Source organism: Protopterus annectens, chromosome 9.part0 (genome assembly GCF_019279795.1).
Source record: "Protopterus annectens isolate FY-2018-M chromosome 9.part0, PAN1.0, whole genome shotgun sequence".
NCBI classification, from domain to species: domain Eukaryota; kingdom Metazoa; phylum Chordata; order Ceratodontiformes; family Protopteridae; genus Protopterus; species Protopterus annectens.
The window spans coordinates 55,153,841-55,172,006 of record NC_056743.1 but is presented as its reverse complement, the minus strand read 5'-3'; the positions used below and the strand labels follow the sequence as shown (position 1 = coordinate 55,172,006).

Sequence of the window (18,166 nt, the reverse complement as noted above, 5' to 3'; positions counted from 1 at the left end):
CACTTGCAAACTGCTTCTGCTTCGGGCACTGCACAGCAAGAAAGACTGATGTAATAACGTCGGCTGCATGCTTTATACCCCTGACGACCTGACGTCATAGAAGAAGAGACAGCATCCGACACAGGACCCAAGACTTTGATATTCAGGCCGGCTGAGGGCTACCTGCAGGCAGATAACCCACATGTAATGACTGCAACAGTGAAACACGAAGAACATCTTATAAATAAAGACAGTGGCAACCTTCAAATACTGGACCCTACACAGTTTGGGTTAGTGAAGGGCCGATCACGTCTCCTGAACCCGATTGACTTCTTCAAATCAGTCTCCAGAGCTGTGGACAAGGGTAAGATGGTTGACACAGCCTATCTGGACCTCACCAAGGCCTTCGACACCATCTCCCACTCTGGAATTATAGATAAACTTACTAAGCTGGGCATTAATCCCTACGTCACTCAATGGGTTGCCAACTGGCTTACTGACAGAACCCACACTGTAAAAGTAGCCGACTCCAAATCCAGCTCCAGACAAGTGACAAGTGGAGTACCTCAGGGTTCAGTCCTGGGACCGCTCTCGTTTGGTATCTACTTCTCTGAAGTACAGGCCAACACTACAGGACTCTGGCTAACAAAGTTCACAGATGACTACAAACTGGGAGCCATTATTGAATCCCCAAATGATGTGGATATTCTAAAAAAGGGCCTTACAGAAACAGATGCTTGGTACCAGAGCCATGGGCTCAAGCTCAGTGCCAAGAAATGTATAGTTAACCTCTTTGGGAAAAAACATGTACCCTTGAATTACCACATTGGTGGTAGTACACTAAACACCGAAGGTGTGATAAGAGACTTAGGGACACAGGTGGACAGTGGTCTCACCTTCGATAACCACATCGCCACAACAGTCAGGAAATCCTTCTATGTGGCACACCTCATCACTAAGGGCTTTTTATCCAGAAAAAGGAGGTCATTGTTACACTGTACTCATCCCTCATTAGACCCATTATAGAATACAACACCCCGTTTGGTATGTACCTCACAAGACATCTTCAACTGGAAAGTGATTTTAATTTAACACCTTGAGGACTAGAGCAGCAATGGAAACCTACCATTTAACATACTTCACTAATACGCTGGAGAAAAATGCAGTATTAAATCCATCACAATCATCTTTTTCTTTAGATGTGACCCTAATAATTTGTTGGCTAAACACAGTTTGTCTTGCATTTCTTTAAAAAAATCATCTAAATTGTTCTGAAATAAGTTTGAAACAATTTTTAAGTTGGGAGGTGAGAAGATTTCCTGAATACCATGAGCTTGCTTAGCAAATACACTAAAACACTGCCATATCCCCTGGCTTAAACAAACACATGCCATCCATCAGTTCAGTATTCAAGTTATATGCTGCAAGAGTCAACTAATTTTATATAATGCTTCAAGAGTTTTACATACTGGCAATGTTATGTACTATTCACACATTTTACTTAATTGTTCATATGCAAACAAGAACATATGGAAAGTAGTTTTTTTTACTATGCACTTTTGTACAAGCTTTTCAACATACACTTAAAAGGTTTACATTACGTCACTTTCTGTTTGAATGATATAAAGTTCTGATCAAGTCTCTTTCTAGACTGGTTGAAAGTACTAAAAATAAATCTGGTGGAATTACTGCCAACTAATGTCATCTATCAACCTCTGTGCAGTACTGGTTTTACATGCTAGTAAGGTAATGCTCAACATCCTACAAGCTAAACTTGAGCACTATTTGACTATATGGACTGAGAAATGGTTGATGTACTAGTTGATTTTAGAAGGGGTAGAAGCCCCAGAGCTCAAACTGCTAATATTGCTGCTGGGTAATGGAGAAAGCAAGGAGTTCCAAAAAATTTACTTCTGCATTACTAACTACTGTAAAGCCTTTGACTGTGGGGACCACAACAAACCTTTGCAGGTGGATCCAGGGTCACATTACTTGCCTGCTGAGGAATCTATATGCAAAACAAGAAGCAACAGTTAGATCTGAATATGGAAGAAATGACTAGTTAAACATTGGAAAAAGAGTACAGCAAGGCTGCATACAGTCAACCTACTTATTCATAACATAGCATACAAACACAGGGTTAGACAAACCATAGTAGCGGTTAGCATCATCGCCTCACAGCAAGAGATTCTCCCATTCGATTCTCGGCTGGAGCGCCTTCTACGTGGAGTCTGCATGTCCTCCCCGCAGTCGAGTGACGTTAAAAACATACAGGTAGGTGCGTGCGTGAATGGGTGTGCCTTCCTTGAAGGTTGGGTGTCGGGTTAGCAACTAGGCACCATAAAAATCCACTGCCAATCAATAGCGGACCCTAACCGAAAGACATTACTTTTTTACATGATGTTTGGTCAGAGCAACAGTAATGACTATAATAGTTTCTAGAAAACCGTCTACTTTTGTACCACATGTTATAAATTGTATTCTTTATATAGATGTTTTTTAATATGAAATACAATCATCATAACATGTTTTTATATTAAATATATATTTTTAATATAAAATGTAATTAAATTATATAGGTTTTAGATAGGTTTTTATCATTATCTAGAGTTATTTGTTGAGTGTGATGTCATAATTAATTCCATTAAGTGATTGGATGAAATGTGGCTACTAAATTTAAATTAAATAGAGAATACATGTGTACGAAAGTCTGATGAAACGTTTTTACAACGTGAAAGCGCTCACTGTTTTGCACTATTGGATTTATTAAATCTACGTGTACATTTTGACATCTGCTGTGGTGTTGCCTCTTGTGTTTGTTTCTGGAATTTCGTACTGTTTCTGAGAGGCACTTTGTCCAGGACTGTTTTGTTTTTACTTTCTGTTTATTACTTTTTTACACTAGAGTAAAAATCTCCATGACAAATATCAACAAACTCAGATGTGCAGATGATGCCACTCTAATGGCTGAAAGTGAGGAGGAGACAGAGTTACAGAGTCTGTAGATGGAGGTGAAAGTCAAAAGTGCAAAATATGATTTGCTGCTGAATATCAAACAAATAAAATTATGTCATCTGGCCTATCAGTTTTTTTGCAAACAGATGGGGAAAGAAGTGAGGGCAACAGATTTTATTTTCCTAGGCTCATTGCTGTCTATTGATGGTGACTGCAGCTATGAAATTAAAAGATGCTTGCTATGTCAAATTTGGGTACATTTTAAAGGGCAAAAACATCACATTGTCAGCAAAGGCCCAGAGTCTAAAACTACTATAGTTCTCCCAGTAGCAACATACAGCTATGACTTCTACTAAATTAGACTGTGCAGTCATAAAATGACACTTTCTGTAATGCTGGAGAACACTTTTGAAAATTCTGTGGAAGGTAAGAAGACAGGCAATACCTAAGGAGATAAAATCAGAATGTTCACTGGAAAGTCTAATGGTAAAAACTACAACTCAAATACTTTGTCCACATAATGCGAAGATATGATTCACTACAGAAAGAGAAGAAGGGGGCAGTAGAAGCTAAGGGACTATAGACAGCATTACTGAAAAAATGAATATGAATTTGCGAGACCTTAAAGAAGCAGCTTTTGACAGACAAGCCAGTCGTTCTAATGTCCACAATATTGTAAACAGTCAAATTTAGCTAAATGACTCAATACCAACATCAACATTATTTGCTGCACTTATCGCCAGAGTCACTGCACAAGTTCCATACACGTATGGTAAAACTCAAATTATATTATATATATATATATATATATATATATATATATTTTTTTTTTATGTATACATGCGTCTATGTGCTTTCACAACTTCTTGCTAATTCAGAGGGAAACAGTCTCAGAAGGTAAAGCGTATACGTCTGCACTTTAAAACCAACTGAATGTTTTTATCTTTCAAGACTTTGTTACATTTCAGAAACTTGACCACTCTCAAGTCCGCTAGGAGCTGCTGTGATACTGGTAACAGTAGTTCATAGGTTGATACTAGGCTATCGGCCCTAAGGCCTATAAAAGCCTAGCCATAACAATTCCTTGGCTATTTCTTCCCACACTATTTACTTCCCTGGACCCCTATCTAGCAGGGAGACTGACGTGATCCCCAATCTCCCATCCAATCGTCAAGGTTCCTTTTGAAGAGGGCCAAAGAGGCACTCTGCTTGACATACATGGGCAGTCTATTCCAGAATGGGGAGTCTCTGGGTCAGGAACCTATCCCTCCAGCAGGTTTTGTTCATTGTGATGACAAGGTTTAGATCCCTGGAGCATGCGGCTCTGAGAGATTGGGATTTCTTTAAGTGGAGCATGTCCAACAGCTCAGGGTTTGACATGGCCTTGTATGTGAAGCAAAGACCACCTCTGAGTAGATGATAGAGTATAGCTGGCGTTTTTTTTTTAGATGGTTAGTATAGGGCATCTGCTTTAGGCCTGTGATTCTTTTAGTGAGGTATTTCTGTGGCCTTTCCAGCTGTTGCAGATGTCTTGTGAGGTATATACCAAATGGGGCGTTGTACTCTACAATGGGTCTAATGAGGGATGAGTACAGTGGGACAATGACCTCCTTTTTTCTGGATGAAAAGCCCTTAGTGATGAGGTGTGCCACATAGGATTTCCTGACTGTTGTGGCGATGTGGTTATCGAAGGTGAGACCCCTGTCCACCTGCGTCCCTAAGTCTCTCATCCCACTTTTGGTGTTTAGTGTACTGCCACCTATGTGATAATTCATGGGTACATAGTTTTTCCCAAAGGGGATAACTATACATTTCATGGCATTAAGCTTGAGCCCATGGCTCTGGCATCAAGCATCTTTTTCTGTTAAAGCCCTTTTGCAGAATATCCACATAATTTGGGGATTCAATAATGGCTCCTAGTTTGCAGTTATCTGTGAAATTTGTTAGCCAGAGTCCCTTAGTGTTGGCTTGTACTTCAGAGAAGAAGATGCCAAACAAGAGCGGTCCCAGGACTGGACTCTGAGGTACTCCACTTGTCACTTGTCTGGAGCGGGATTTGGAGTCGGCTACTTTTACAGTCTTGTGAAAATATTCTCCTTACAATCAATGAGTGCAGTTTCATTGTGTGTGCACTTTCAGTATGGCTATGGCAGCATAATACATTCTCGATATGTACAACTCATTCCTCTAGGCTCTGTATTAAAAAAAGGGCACTTACCTGTCTGTGACTATTCTTGCGTGCAGATGCGGGAGTGTTAGCATACGAGCTGACGGATGAACTTGTATTGATGTCATCAGTACTAAGGTTGTCTATGGTATCACTAATTCCACTGCTGACAGAGCTGCTGTCATCCCAACTAAAGAAATGAAAAAAATATTTTGCAGTATTCCATTACTCAATATACCATATGCTAAAACTTGAATAAAGTTTGCAATTTGCAACTGAATCACAAAGTAATACGAAGTCAAATTCTTTGCCATCTCCAACACTGAAGCCTCTTAAAAATGTTTTGCTTTTCAGCGATTAGTAGCAGACATTCAGTCATGGCACCAGGATTCTTCCCTCTTCATCAGCGATTGTTACCTTATCTCTGAACAATGTTGGATGAATGGATGCACCCAAGATATTAAACGCAAACTCCGCTAAATATAGAATCATTCAACTGGTCGCTTTAGTATTTATTTTCCTAACAGTATGCTAGCTATTTGAAATAAATAAATAAATACATAAATAACCAATTTTTAGCCACCAACAGTAAATCATAAAAACAATTATACTTTTACTGAGGCTTGTACAACTGTTGAGAAGGTTGCTCCTACCACGTGGTGACATTACTCCCTTCACAAGACCATCTTCGAACTGAGAGTTGAGAGATGTATGGGACATCCATGCAATAACTCTTATTACAGAGGATTACAGTATTACTTAAGTATGGGCTACATCTTACCCAGCAGAAAAGAAAATCGGCACAGCAGAAAGGCCAAAAGGTCCTTACCTGCAGCCAAAACGTGTACTTTAACCTTTGCTGTGCAATGCACCATGGAACTCTTACAAGGTACTACAAACATACAAATCTAATTTCCACAAATGAAGAATTAACAAGGCCAAAGATACAGCATGCCGACTCTCTGTGTATCCAAAACACTACATTGCATGTCAGAACAAGGAGACCGCCTACTTAAGTCAGCTATTTCAGTGCATTTAAAGATTCTACCTCCTATCCATTTCCCCTTTCTCCATCTATTCTGAGCTATCTTGAATATTTCTATAGATTTCCTCTGAAGAATCTTCCTATATCTTCTGGTAGATGATTTTTCAGATACACACTACTCTTTGAAAATGTACCTTCTTAGATCCCATGAGCAGCTGGGATATATAATCAATCAGTTGCATATGAACCTTCTCCTAAACTTTCTGGACAGGGTAACCTTTTCAAATCGCCCCAATACAGTTATCTGTTCCCTCATCAATTCTGACCTCTACAAAAAAAAAAAAAAAAAAAAAAAACCCTCAGCTCCTTGACTCTATATTTGGTGGTCCCTTTCCACAGGCCTGATACATTTTTTCCTTCAAGGCCTCCAGAAATAGATGAAACAAAGGTGCAGCCTTGGCCAGGAACCAGTAGATTAGCAAAGATCAGCCGTGTGAATACACTCATCATAACAACAGATATAAAATAAGTACTGAAGGGGCAAAAGAATCTTAATTTATGGAAAATAGCCACAGGCAGCCCTTTTGCTCTATCCCCTTAGAAAGACTGACCACCTTTCTTTCCCAGGACATTAGTCTGTCAGTCTGTCACATACCTAAAGTGGAAGCAGCCCGCATCACTTTCAGTTCTGTTGTCTGAAAAGGTTACCATGGAGTGTGCCATACACGTATAAGCTGTAGCTTTGTCCCCAGTCCTTAGTTAAGGTGAATGATTTTAGGGAGGGTTTTTCAGCCTATGTTCATGTACTCACTACTTCTATATCATATTGGAGAAAGGTGCTCAGAAGGATGCCCCCTCCTGTTTTCCTTTGCTTTATTATACATGCAGTGATATGCTATTCTCTGGTGACCGTCAGTGAAGATGCCCTTTGGGAAGAAAGTAGGGCACACTACAGCAGCAGTCTCTGCGTCTAAACTACTACTGTTATGGCAAGTAAGCCCACACAACTAACTGTACCAAGATCATCCCAGAGATCACTGCTGCTGTGTGACTTAACAGAAGATCACTAAAGCAGTTATCCAGCACATGCAGGGAGAGGTACAATCCAACCCTTACAGCCTTCTAACCCATACCTGTACCGTCCACCTCCATCTCTTCAGCATCTGCACCCAACACCCCCCCCCCCTAAGTCTACATATGCTATAAAAGGCAAGTGTCCAGACAGCTCCCCCCCCACACAGGTAGTCTGATCAGGGACAATTCTGAAGGCTGCTGCCATGGTACAGCAGACACCGATTAGCTTTCTTTGGAAACAGGTCTGCTGTCCTTAAGACACAGTTACTAGGACTGCCTTATTTCTGGACATTATTAAGTGAACTGCCTGTGCGTACCTGACACACATAGTATCCCTTCCCAGATGTTCTGAGGATTGGGGGAAGAATACTGTCTGATACACAAAGCTTGGTTTAGATACAAAGGAAGGATTCAGCCGTAGGGCTACCCCTACACTACTGAAAGTGGTACAGGACTTTGTCATGAGGCTATGGAGTTCGGAGATCCTTCTTTGTGCAGTGACCGCTACTATAAACGGCCTTCAAGGATACGAATTTGATTTCTGCAGTAGCAGCAAGTTCACAACAGGAAAGGTGTAACTTTACTACATCGAAATTCAGCTCCCATAATTGTAACTCTAGTTTTGTAGGTGGTTGAAGATGTTGTATCTCTCTTAGAAACAACTTTGCTGTTCTGGGGGGTGCCTAAAGGAAGACACTATGCAAGGATAAAACAGATGTGCTGTAAACGAAGTGAAAATAAACCACTTTGGAGAAGTTCAGCCAAGAATTGCAACACCATGAGTTCACAGCCTTCTACTTATGTAATAACTTACATTGTATGCTAGGAACAGAATTCCTTCCACTTACAGAAACAGACATTTTTTTAATACTGAAATTCCTCATCTATTGAAGAATGAGGAATTTCTCTATATTCATATGGTCTCCTTAGGGTATCATGCTGCGAACACCCAACTTGCTATCCTGAGGATGACCAGGTGAGGGAAGCCTGAACAACCCCACCTCCTGTGTCTTGACTATGCAAAACTGTGAGAGAAGGACTTCTGTGTTTCAGTCCAGTACTTAGAACCACAGCTGTCTAGGCCACTGGATAGGGCTACCAGAATAATCCGGCCCGCTTTTTTCTTCTTTTTATCGGGACCATTGAGAAGGGGGGGGGGGGTAAAAGAATAAATCTTTTGTGAAGGCATTCACTGCCCATACTTGTGCAGGGGTTCAACAGCACAACTTTTCTACCCAGTAGTTATGCTCTGAAGAGCTGCGGTGGTGGTGCTGCGGTAGCGTTGTCGCCTCACAGTTAGACGTTGGCCGTTCGATTCTCAGTTAAAGCGTCTACTGTGTGACGACATGCGTGAATGGGCGTTCCTTCGTTGAAGGTTGTGCGTTAGGCCCGGCAAGCCAGCATGTAAAACTCTACTGCCAATCATTAGCGGACCGGAGTTCCGCTGTGGCGACCCCTAACCGGGAAAAGCCGAAAGACACACACACAGTTATGCTCTGAAGAGGAGTTCCAGCACTGTACAACGACTCTCGGATCAAACCTTCCATATCTAAACTCTTGGTCCAGAATCTGCTCAACTTGTCAATTACTTAAATATACTCTGGGGGCTGTAATATGCTTGGCAGTAAAGGCCTGTGTTAGTCTTCTATGTCATCATGGTTAGTCTGTAAACTCACTCAAGTGACTGAAATCCTCAGGATTTGTCAGAAAACTATGGATTTTATGAGGAACAGCCCAAACTATGGGTACAAAGGAAGATTTCATGGTAGCATGCTAATAACATGAATGAACAGCAACAATAAATGCACAGTTATTTAGGTCAAAGGAGATCAGACTATATGCAAACACACAGAACAGGTCATGCAAGTGTAACTGGACACAGAAAGTTGTCAGTGCACTGTACAAAGACAGAAAAAACAGCACATAGGGAGATTTCAGAAGTAAAACACAACTCTATATATAAAGGCTTCACAGTACACTGCAGTGACACGTAATCATGTAAAACAGAGGAGATAAACAGCACAAATGTAATCAGATACAGAAAGGTTGGAACTGATAAGGCAAACACAGTCATATATCGAGTGATGTTGGTACTGACTGGAGAGAGAAAAAAAAAGTTTTGTATGAAAATACCTCTCTTACCTAAAGCCAAAAACTATGAAAATTAAATCAATGAGCAAGATTAATATGAAATAAAAAGTATCAGACAGTGCACAGAATTAAGACTATGAGTTGATAACAAGCCATTGCCTGAAATCCAAGGTTCGTTTCTAGTAGCCAACATTTGTCTACAGTAGCCACCATTTGTCTACTGTGCTACCCTAGGCAAGTTAATTAAGCAGACAGTGCTCCAGGTTGCTCCTGAAAAAGGACACTTGTCCCGAGTGTGGGCTACCCAGTTAGAAAAAACACTAGAATTGTTTCTTCAAACCAATAACACAATATCTGAAGTAACTTCCTGTTGGGAAGTCAGACATAGAACTATAACCTCTGCTATCCAATTTAACCCATTCATCCTAGTCTGGTCATCTTCACAACATTAAACTTATTTAAGAATACATGCAGTATTAAATGCACTAAGATTCTTAATTATTAACCACATGGCATCCAGTCTACTAAAAAAATAATTATGAAAAAATAAAACTGCTCATTTTTCTAACCCTCCGCTCCTCACTGCCCCCACCCCTAAAACCTTCAGTGCTATGACTTTTGATGCCCAGGTTATTTATTTATTTTACGTTTGTTTACTGGAAAGTCTGACTGGGCCAATGGCCCTTTTTCAGCGGAGGCCCGGGGAGAAATGCTCCACAGCAGATGAAAATAAATAACACATTACAAATAAGCAGACATTACAACAGACAATTAACTGAATACCAATATTAAAAAAATCCTCAAGTAGGTTATAAGGAGAAGAGTATTCATTAAAAACAAGGAGCAAGTCTATAGAAGTGGATTCAGTAGTGGAGAAAGACAAGTTAAACAATCTGGATGCAAGATGGTACATAACACTCGAGAAAAGAAGTGACTGATCAGTTGCTGAATATTGTGGTATAGTTGGTACAACAAGAGGGCAAAATGTTTCCAACTACACCAGTTGCATCCAGGTAGTTAGCTAGTATGGGAAAAAGTTGATGTACACTGTCGTGGGGATCTCAGCTGTGAAACATGTTGATCCTTGTAGGATATGCCCTGTTCTCAGCTCTCCCCATGGACTACCTCCTCCCATTCTAGCCCTTAACACTATCCTAAACTATCCCTACCCGTCCCTGACCCCAACCATAAGAAGTCCACTCCAAGCTATTCCAGCTCAAACATACTAAGCTTGGATGCTAATTACGAGGCAGTCTGTAATATCTACTCCACATCACAAAGGGTAAAGTACAAACACAACTGCAGTTTAAAAGCAGTCAATAACAGAAAAAAAAAATCAGAAAATCTACAAGAAAACAATGTTTTTCCAATTGAACTCCAACAATGCATTAGTCAGTTATAAAACATCCTTCCTATAATTCATTTGCCAAAATTGGTGAAACAGCAGCAGTTTACTGACATGGGACCATAACAGCTGAAAGAACATGTAAAGAGATACAGTTCTTCTCCAGAGGTACAACCCTCAAAGTTTTACAACCTGGAATCCCCAACATTAAATGCCTACCATCTTAGATTCACCAAACAAAACAAGAACAGCCAGGTAAGCAATTCTTCCCCTCCCTTAACGGTGCCTCTGGACAGCATTACTTGAACTATATGAATGCGTCTTTCACAAAGAGACTTAGCACACTCTTTCCAAAAATAACAAATCACCTGAAAACCTCAGAGCTGAGTGAGCTATAAAAATGGCTTCTGTGCAACAGTCAAAATCTGCAGCTTCTCAGCTTTCATTTCTTTTTCCCTATATGGTAGAAGAAGAAAGCATGCGACTCCAAGTCATTCCTGCCCCACCCTTTCCCATCCTAAAACCTTAAGGATGCAACCCATCAAGAACTGTCCGACCTGACAGGGACATACTGCAGGAGGAGCTTACAGCAGCTACACCAGAGAAGGACAATGGGCCAAAATCTAGCAGTAGCACATGACTGGCCACATTCTGTGCCTCCTCATTGGCTCCCGTTGCCTCAAGAATAGTTACTTGACTGGCTCGTATACCACAAAGCCAATTAGCTGTAATTGTGGTATATAAGCCAATCAAAAATCACAAAGCATAGCCACTACTGATCAATGTAGAAAGTACAGTTGTGTACACTTACCATAAATGTAGATGTTAGTGTACTCACTGTTGCAGTCATCATCTGTGGGTTATCCCTGCTGTGCTAGCCCTCGGTTGGCCCGAACACCAGAGTCAATATTTTTTGCATCGGCTGCAGTCGCCTGTAGTCTGACATCAGGTCATCAGTGCTATAAAGCACAGCAGCCGACATCATTACATTAGTTTTTCTAGCCCTAACCTGTCAGAAGCACAAGCAGATAAAGAAAAGTATTCCTGGTGGCAAAAAGCCACCATGGGAAGCTTATGTCCCCCTAGGGGAAGATGCTATATGGGGGATAGAGGTGCCCCCCTAATGGGAAGCAATTAAATCTATAAATATACAAGGTTATACCTCCAACAAAAACGAGGTATAGCCAAAAGTAGTAAGGGGGATGGAGGGAGGGTAACCAAGACTGCAACAGTGAATACACTCAAACATCTACATTTACGGTAAGTGTACACAACTGTACTATGTTCTTTGTGTTTCACTGTTGCAGTCATCACCTGTGGGAGGATTCCCAAAGCTGAGGAGAGGGGTGCAGGATATGTTAGGCATGGGTCAGCAGGCCCTGCAGAACTGCAGAGGCAAACCCTGCCCTAGACTTGGAAAAAAAAGAGGTAGGTGATAATGCTTTGTAAAGGTATGGACAGAGGTCCAGGTGGCAGCTTCCAAGATGTCCCTGATGGGGACTCCTCTGAAGAAGGCAGTGGAAGTGGAGGCTGCCCTAGTGGAATGGGTACAGCTAGACTTGGGGGGATTTCCGCATGTAGTCTGTAGCAGAAATGGATACAGTATGATATCCATTTGGAAATGAGTTTCCCCCCTTCCCCAGGGGCAAAGCTGACAAGTCATTGGATAGTTTTTCTGAATGGTTAAGTATGGTCCAGATAGTATCGGAGTTGTCTGTGCACATCTAGTGAGAGTGTAGAGTTCTTTCCCCCTTGTTTTGAGGCTTGGGAAAGAAGGTGGGTAGCTGTATGGCCTGGTTGAGGGTCACATCAGATACCACCCTGGGCATAAAAGGAGGGGTTAGTCCTCAGGGATACCCTGTCCGCATGGAAAATGATGAAGGGCTCAACAGCCATGAGAGCCTGAAGGTCTGATGCCGTTCTGGCTGAGGTGATAGCTAGTAGGAATGCAGTCTTCCAGGAGAGGTATTTTAATTCTGCAGAAGCAGCAGGTTCGAAAGGAGGTAAGGTTAGTTTTTCTAGAACATATTTCAGGTCTCAAGGTGGCGTGAGAGGCCTTCTGGGAGGTCTGATATTAGAAGCCCCTCTGAGGAATTCCTTAAATCAAAGGATGAGAGAAGAGGGGTGGTTCTGAATCTTAAATCGGCAGAAATGGCTGAGGCATGGATTTTAATAGAGGAGAAAGAGACACCACTATTGAGCAACTCAGCCAGGTAATCCAAGATTAGAGGGATGGAAGGTGCTGGTCCCTTTGGACTGGTTCCAGGAGCAGAATATTTTCCATTTCTCTGCGTATGATTTTCTGGTGCTGGGCCTTCTGGCCTCTGTGATGATGTCTAGGACCTGTTTGCTTAACAGGGACTCCTTGCTAGCTTTTAAGATATAAGCCACGCTGAAAGATGGAGAGTCTGTAAGTCTGGGTGCAGTATCTTCCCCCTCACCTGAGTCAAAAGGTCTGAGATCAGGGGAAGCTGCTTGGGTGGCTGTAAGGCCAGGCTGCGCAGTAAGGGGTACCAATGATATCTGGGCCAATCTGGAGCAATGAGGATGGCCTTTGCTCTCTCCTCCTTTATTTTGATCAGTACCTTTGAAATAAGGGGCAGGGGAGGGAAGGCGTACACAAAGAGGGAGTTCCAGGGTAAGGTCAAGGCATCTACCTTCCACATTAGGAGGTGATACTCCCTGGTACAGAACTTTTGCGGCTGGTGGTTGAGGTGCGAGGCAAAGAGATCCACTTCCAGAGTCCGCTATTCCCGGGTGATTTGCAGAAAGATTTCCCTGTGGAGCTGCCATTCGTGGGGGTCAGGTAAGTTTCTGCTTAGGTGGTCTGCCAGAGCGTTGTTGACCCCTGGTAGGTATTGGGCAATTAGGTGTAGACCCATGGAGGTGGCTGTAAGCCAGAGGCTCATGGCTAACCTGCACAGGGGGTAAGATTGGGTCCTCCCAGTTTGTTGATGTACCACATTACTGTGGTGTCTGATTTTATAAGAATCCCTGGCCTGCGATGGGGTTTGAAGGATGTCAGAGCCTTTTGTACTGCCATCATTTCTTTCTGATTGAGGTGCAAGTGAAGTTACAGGGCATCCCAAAGCAATGTCTGAGGCTCCGGTGGTGATTGTCTCGCAGGAAGGGCAGAGGATGAAGTGGAGACCATTGCTCCTGGCACAGGTCTTTGCCCACCAGAGAAACTCGGCACTTATATACATGGAATCAGAGGGAGAGAGATCTCTAGAGACAGAAAGTGCTGGCATGAAAGGTTCTTTTTTTTTTCAAAACAGGTTTATTGTTTTAACATATAAGAGAAATATCATAACAATTTTATACAAGTAATTAAAAATAGGTATTATTATAATATTCAACAAAACAACTAAAGTATTTACAAAGACATCCACTACAATCAGATCAATTAATTAAACTAAAATACCGTGCTATTGAAATTAGAATTTTTTTAACAAATTTTGTAAATTATCCCATACAATAAAATAAGATGTTTTTCTAGTTGTTCTTGTCCTAATTGTGTTTATTTCCATATGGCACACTATATTAATAACATTTTTAAATTCATTGAACGAAGGAGGTGTATCTGAAATCCAATTTCTAGTTATTATTTTCCTGGCCACTGCTAGAATAGACCATAACAAGGGAAGCTTAACCTTTTTAACACTTTGAGGTACAGGTGTGTTGAATAATATAAGAGATTTAGAAATAATGAAATTATCTGTAAAAAGAGCCTGCAAAAATTCATTAATTGACTTCCAGTATTCTTTCAATTTTATACAGTCATAGAACATATGAGCCCAGTCAGCATTAATTTCTACATTACATCTCTTACATAAATTATCTTTATTATTTATCATCAAAGGTTCTTTAAATACCACTGAAGGTTCTCATGTGAAGCCTGGCCAGAGGAATGAGAAGAATGCAAGATGCCATGTATCCCAGGGTGTGCAGGAATTTCATCGCAGTGAGGTAACTTCTGGAAGCCAGCTGGGTAAAGTAGAGAGCCAGGAAGCTCTTTTGTGAGGATAGGAAGGCCATCTGGGATGCTGTGTCTAGCAATGATCTTCCTGGTGGGGTTTTGTTTTGGATTTCTTCTCATTGATGGTGAACCCTGGGGAAGTTAGGAGTGATTTGACAAAAAGATGGTCCTGGAATAGCTTTTCTTTGCACTCTGCCCGAATGAGGCAGTCGTCCAGGTAAGGGTAAATCTGTATACGTCTGTCTGCAGAATACTATGGCCGGGGCCAAGCATTTGGTGACTACTCTGGGAGCAGTAGATAAGCCAAAGGACAGCACAGAGAAAAGAAAGTGTTGATAGCCTGCTCTGAAAAGTACAGTTTTGTACCTACCATAAATGTAGATGTTCGAAGATCCACATTGCTGCAGTCATAACCTGTGGGTAGTCCGCTGTCCTCGGTCGGCCCGAATACCAAAGTATTAGGCTGGCGTCGGTCATGGGCGCTCAGATCTGACGTCAGTGCGTCCTGGCATTAAAGCGCATGACCGACGTCATATCCTCAGTCTTTTCTTGCCCCAGATGTCAGAAGGCCCTAAAAAGAAAGGCCACAGCCTAAAATAGAAAAACCTCCAAAACCCATGTACAAACAATATCTACAACCCAAACCAAACAACCACTCCAAACTACGGAGGGGAAGGAGGGAGGGTAAATTGGACTGCAGCAATGTGGATCTTCGAACATCTACATTTATGGTAGGTACAAAACTGTACTATGTTCTTCATCTCACATTGCTGCAGTCATAACCTGTGGGTAGAATCCCAAAGCAAAAGTAAAGGGAGGTTGGCAAAATCATAAAGCATTGGGAGCTGCTAATAAGCCCTGCAAGACTGCAGTGGCAAATCCAGCCCTGGACTTGGAATAAAGAGGGAGATGGTAATGTTTAGAAAAAGTGTGCACTGAACTCCAAGTAGCTGCTTCCAAAATATCTTTGGCAGCTACCCCCCTCAAAAAAGCAGCAGAAGTGGCAGTAGCCCTAGTGGAATGAGATCTGATTCCAGCCGGAATCTCCTTACCATGATGAGAATAACAAAAAGCAATACAATGGCCAATCCACTTAGAAATAGTTTGTTTAGAAACAGGTTTCCCCTGAGAGCTCAAAGCAAAAGAAACAAATAACTGTTGAGACTGTCTGAAACTTTTAGTCCTGCTCAAATAATAACGCAACTGCCTGTGAATATCCAAAGTGTGCAAAATTTTCTCCCCTTTATTTTGGGGATCAGCATAAAAAGTAGGCAAATGAATAGATTGGTTCAAGGCCACATTTGAAACCACTTTAGGCATAAAAGTAGGGTTAGTACGCAGAGATACCCTATCCTTATGAAAAATCAGGAAGGGCTCAACTGTCATTAGAGCCTGTAATTCAGATACCCTTCTAGCAGACGTAATGGCCAACAAAAAAGCAGTCTTCCAAGACAAAAACTTTAACTCAGACGTAGCTGCAGGTTCAAAAGGAGGTAAAGTAAGTTTTTCCAACACAAAATTGAGATCCCAGGAAGGAGTAGGAGCTCTACGTGGGGGTCTTATGTTCTTTGCCCCTCTAAGGAATTGTTTAAACAAAGGATGAGAGAATAATGGTGGGTCACAGTCATAGTGAGCAGAAATGGCTGCAGCATGAACTTTTACAGAGGAGAAAGACAAACCTTTGTCTAATAATTCTGTAAGATATTGAATAGAAACACTCAAATTAGGCCTGGAAACATCAAAGCTATTTGTTGTGCTCCAAATAAAAAATCTCCTCCATTTATCAGCATAAACTTTCCTTGTACTAGGCCTTATGGCCTCCAAAATAACATTCAAAACTTGTTGAGGAAGCTTCGACCCTCCAGGTTCTAGAACAGAATATGCCAGGCTGTTAGATGCAGGGACTGAATCCTGACATTGAGGAAATGATTGCCCGCCTGAGACAAAAGGTGTGGAATTGAAGGCAAAGGCCAAGGAGGCTCCCGTACTAAACTCCTCAGCAGAGGGTACCAGTGCTGTCGAGGCCAATCTGGAGCTATTAGAATCATGGAGGGCTTGTCTTGTCTGACCTTCAAGAGCACCTTGGGAAGGAGAGGCAGAGGAGGAAAGGCATAGACGTGAAGATTGCTCCAACTGAATGATAGAGCATCCACTTTCCAAGCTGTGGGATGAAACATCTTCGTGCAAAACTTTGGCAACTGGAAATTTAGTGGAGAAGCGAACAGATCTATGTCTGGAGTCCCCCATATCACTGTCAACTGTCGAAATACATGAGGATCCAACTTCCACTCGTGGGGATCCACCATCTGTCTGCTCAAAACATCTGCTAAGGAGTTCTGTGCTCCTGGCAGAAACCTTGCCTGAAGAGTGAGGTGCAAACTGAGAGCAGTCTCCCACAGAATCATAGCTTGTCTGCAAAGAGGGTATGAATGGGTTCCCCCTTGCTTGTTGATGTACCACATGACAGTTGTGTTGTCTGTTTGAATCAACACTTGTCCCGGGTGAAGTAAATCCTTGAAAGCCATCAATGCAAATTGGACTGCTAACATCTCCTTCAAGTTGATATGTAAATGTTGAAGTCTGGCAGGCCACGTGTCTTGAACCCACTTTCCATTGAGGTGTGCTCCCCAAGCCTTGTCCGAGGCATCTGTCGTTAAGATCTGACTCGCCTCTGGTCGGGTCACAGAGAGTCCCTTGTTTAGGTGACATTCCTGAGCCCACCACAAAAATTCCTTTTGAATGCAAGGTATTATTTGAATGACAGTGTCCAGATCGTGGCAGTGTTGTATCCATACATTTTTGAGATACCATTGTAGCTTCCTCATATGCAGTTTGGCATTGGGAAGCACCAGAATACAAGATGCCATGAACCCCAAGGCTTGAAGGACTGTCCTTGCAGTCAGCCTGGACCGTAGAGACAATTGCTGGAAGTAAAGTGTAAGGTTCCTTTGCTTGTCCGGGGTCAAAAAAGCCATCTGGGAAGCTGTATTCAGTCTCACACCCAGAAAGCACATTTCCTGAGAGGGTACTAGACTGGACTTTGTTTCGTTCACAGAATACCCTAGGCACCTTAACACTGCCATAACATACTGTAGATGGTGAAGAAGCTTGTTTTCGTCCTGAGCAAGAATCAGGCAATCGTCCAAATAAGGATAAATTTGTATTCCTCTTAACCTTAAGAAGGCTATCACCGGAGCCAGAACCTTTGTGAACACCCTGGGCGCAGTAGATAAGCCAAAGGGCAATGCAGAGAACTGATAATGTAAAGCCCCAGCCCGAAAACGCAGGAATCTCCTGCAACTGGGTCTGATAGGAACATGAAGATAAGCCTCTCTGAGATCCAGCGTTACCATCCAGTGATCTTTGCCCAACAGAGGCAGAAGTTGTTGCAACGTCAACATTTTGAATTTTGGAATGTCCAGGTATGTGTTGAGGATAGATAAATCCAAAATTGGTCTCCAAGTGTTTCCTTTCTTTGGTACAAGAAACAGGCGAGAATAAAATCCTAGGCTCACTTCTGACATAGGGACCTGCTGTATAGCGCCCATTTGAAGAAGTAAAGAAATCTGTTTGTGAGCCTCTACTCTTTGC

At 42.0% G+C, this 18,166-nt stretch overlaps 1 protein-coding gene across 1 annotated transcript in view; it reads right to left on the bottom strand.

Annotated features, from left to right (window-relative positions):
- Positions 1-18,166, bottom strand: part of LOC122810494 (neuron navigator 2-like) — a 2,968,645-nt gene that overhangs the window by 1,568,046 nt on the left and 1,382,433 nt on the right. Inside the window, exon 17 of the mRNA XM_044082075.1 lies at positions 5,153-5,291. Within this exon, the coding sequence (XP_043938010.1) occupies positions 5,153-5,291 (139 nt within the window). The remainder of the gene's footprint in view (positions 1-5,152; positions 5,292-18,166) is intronic.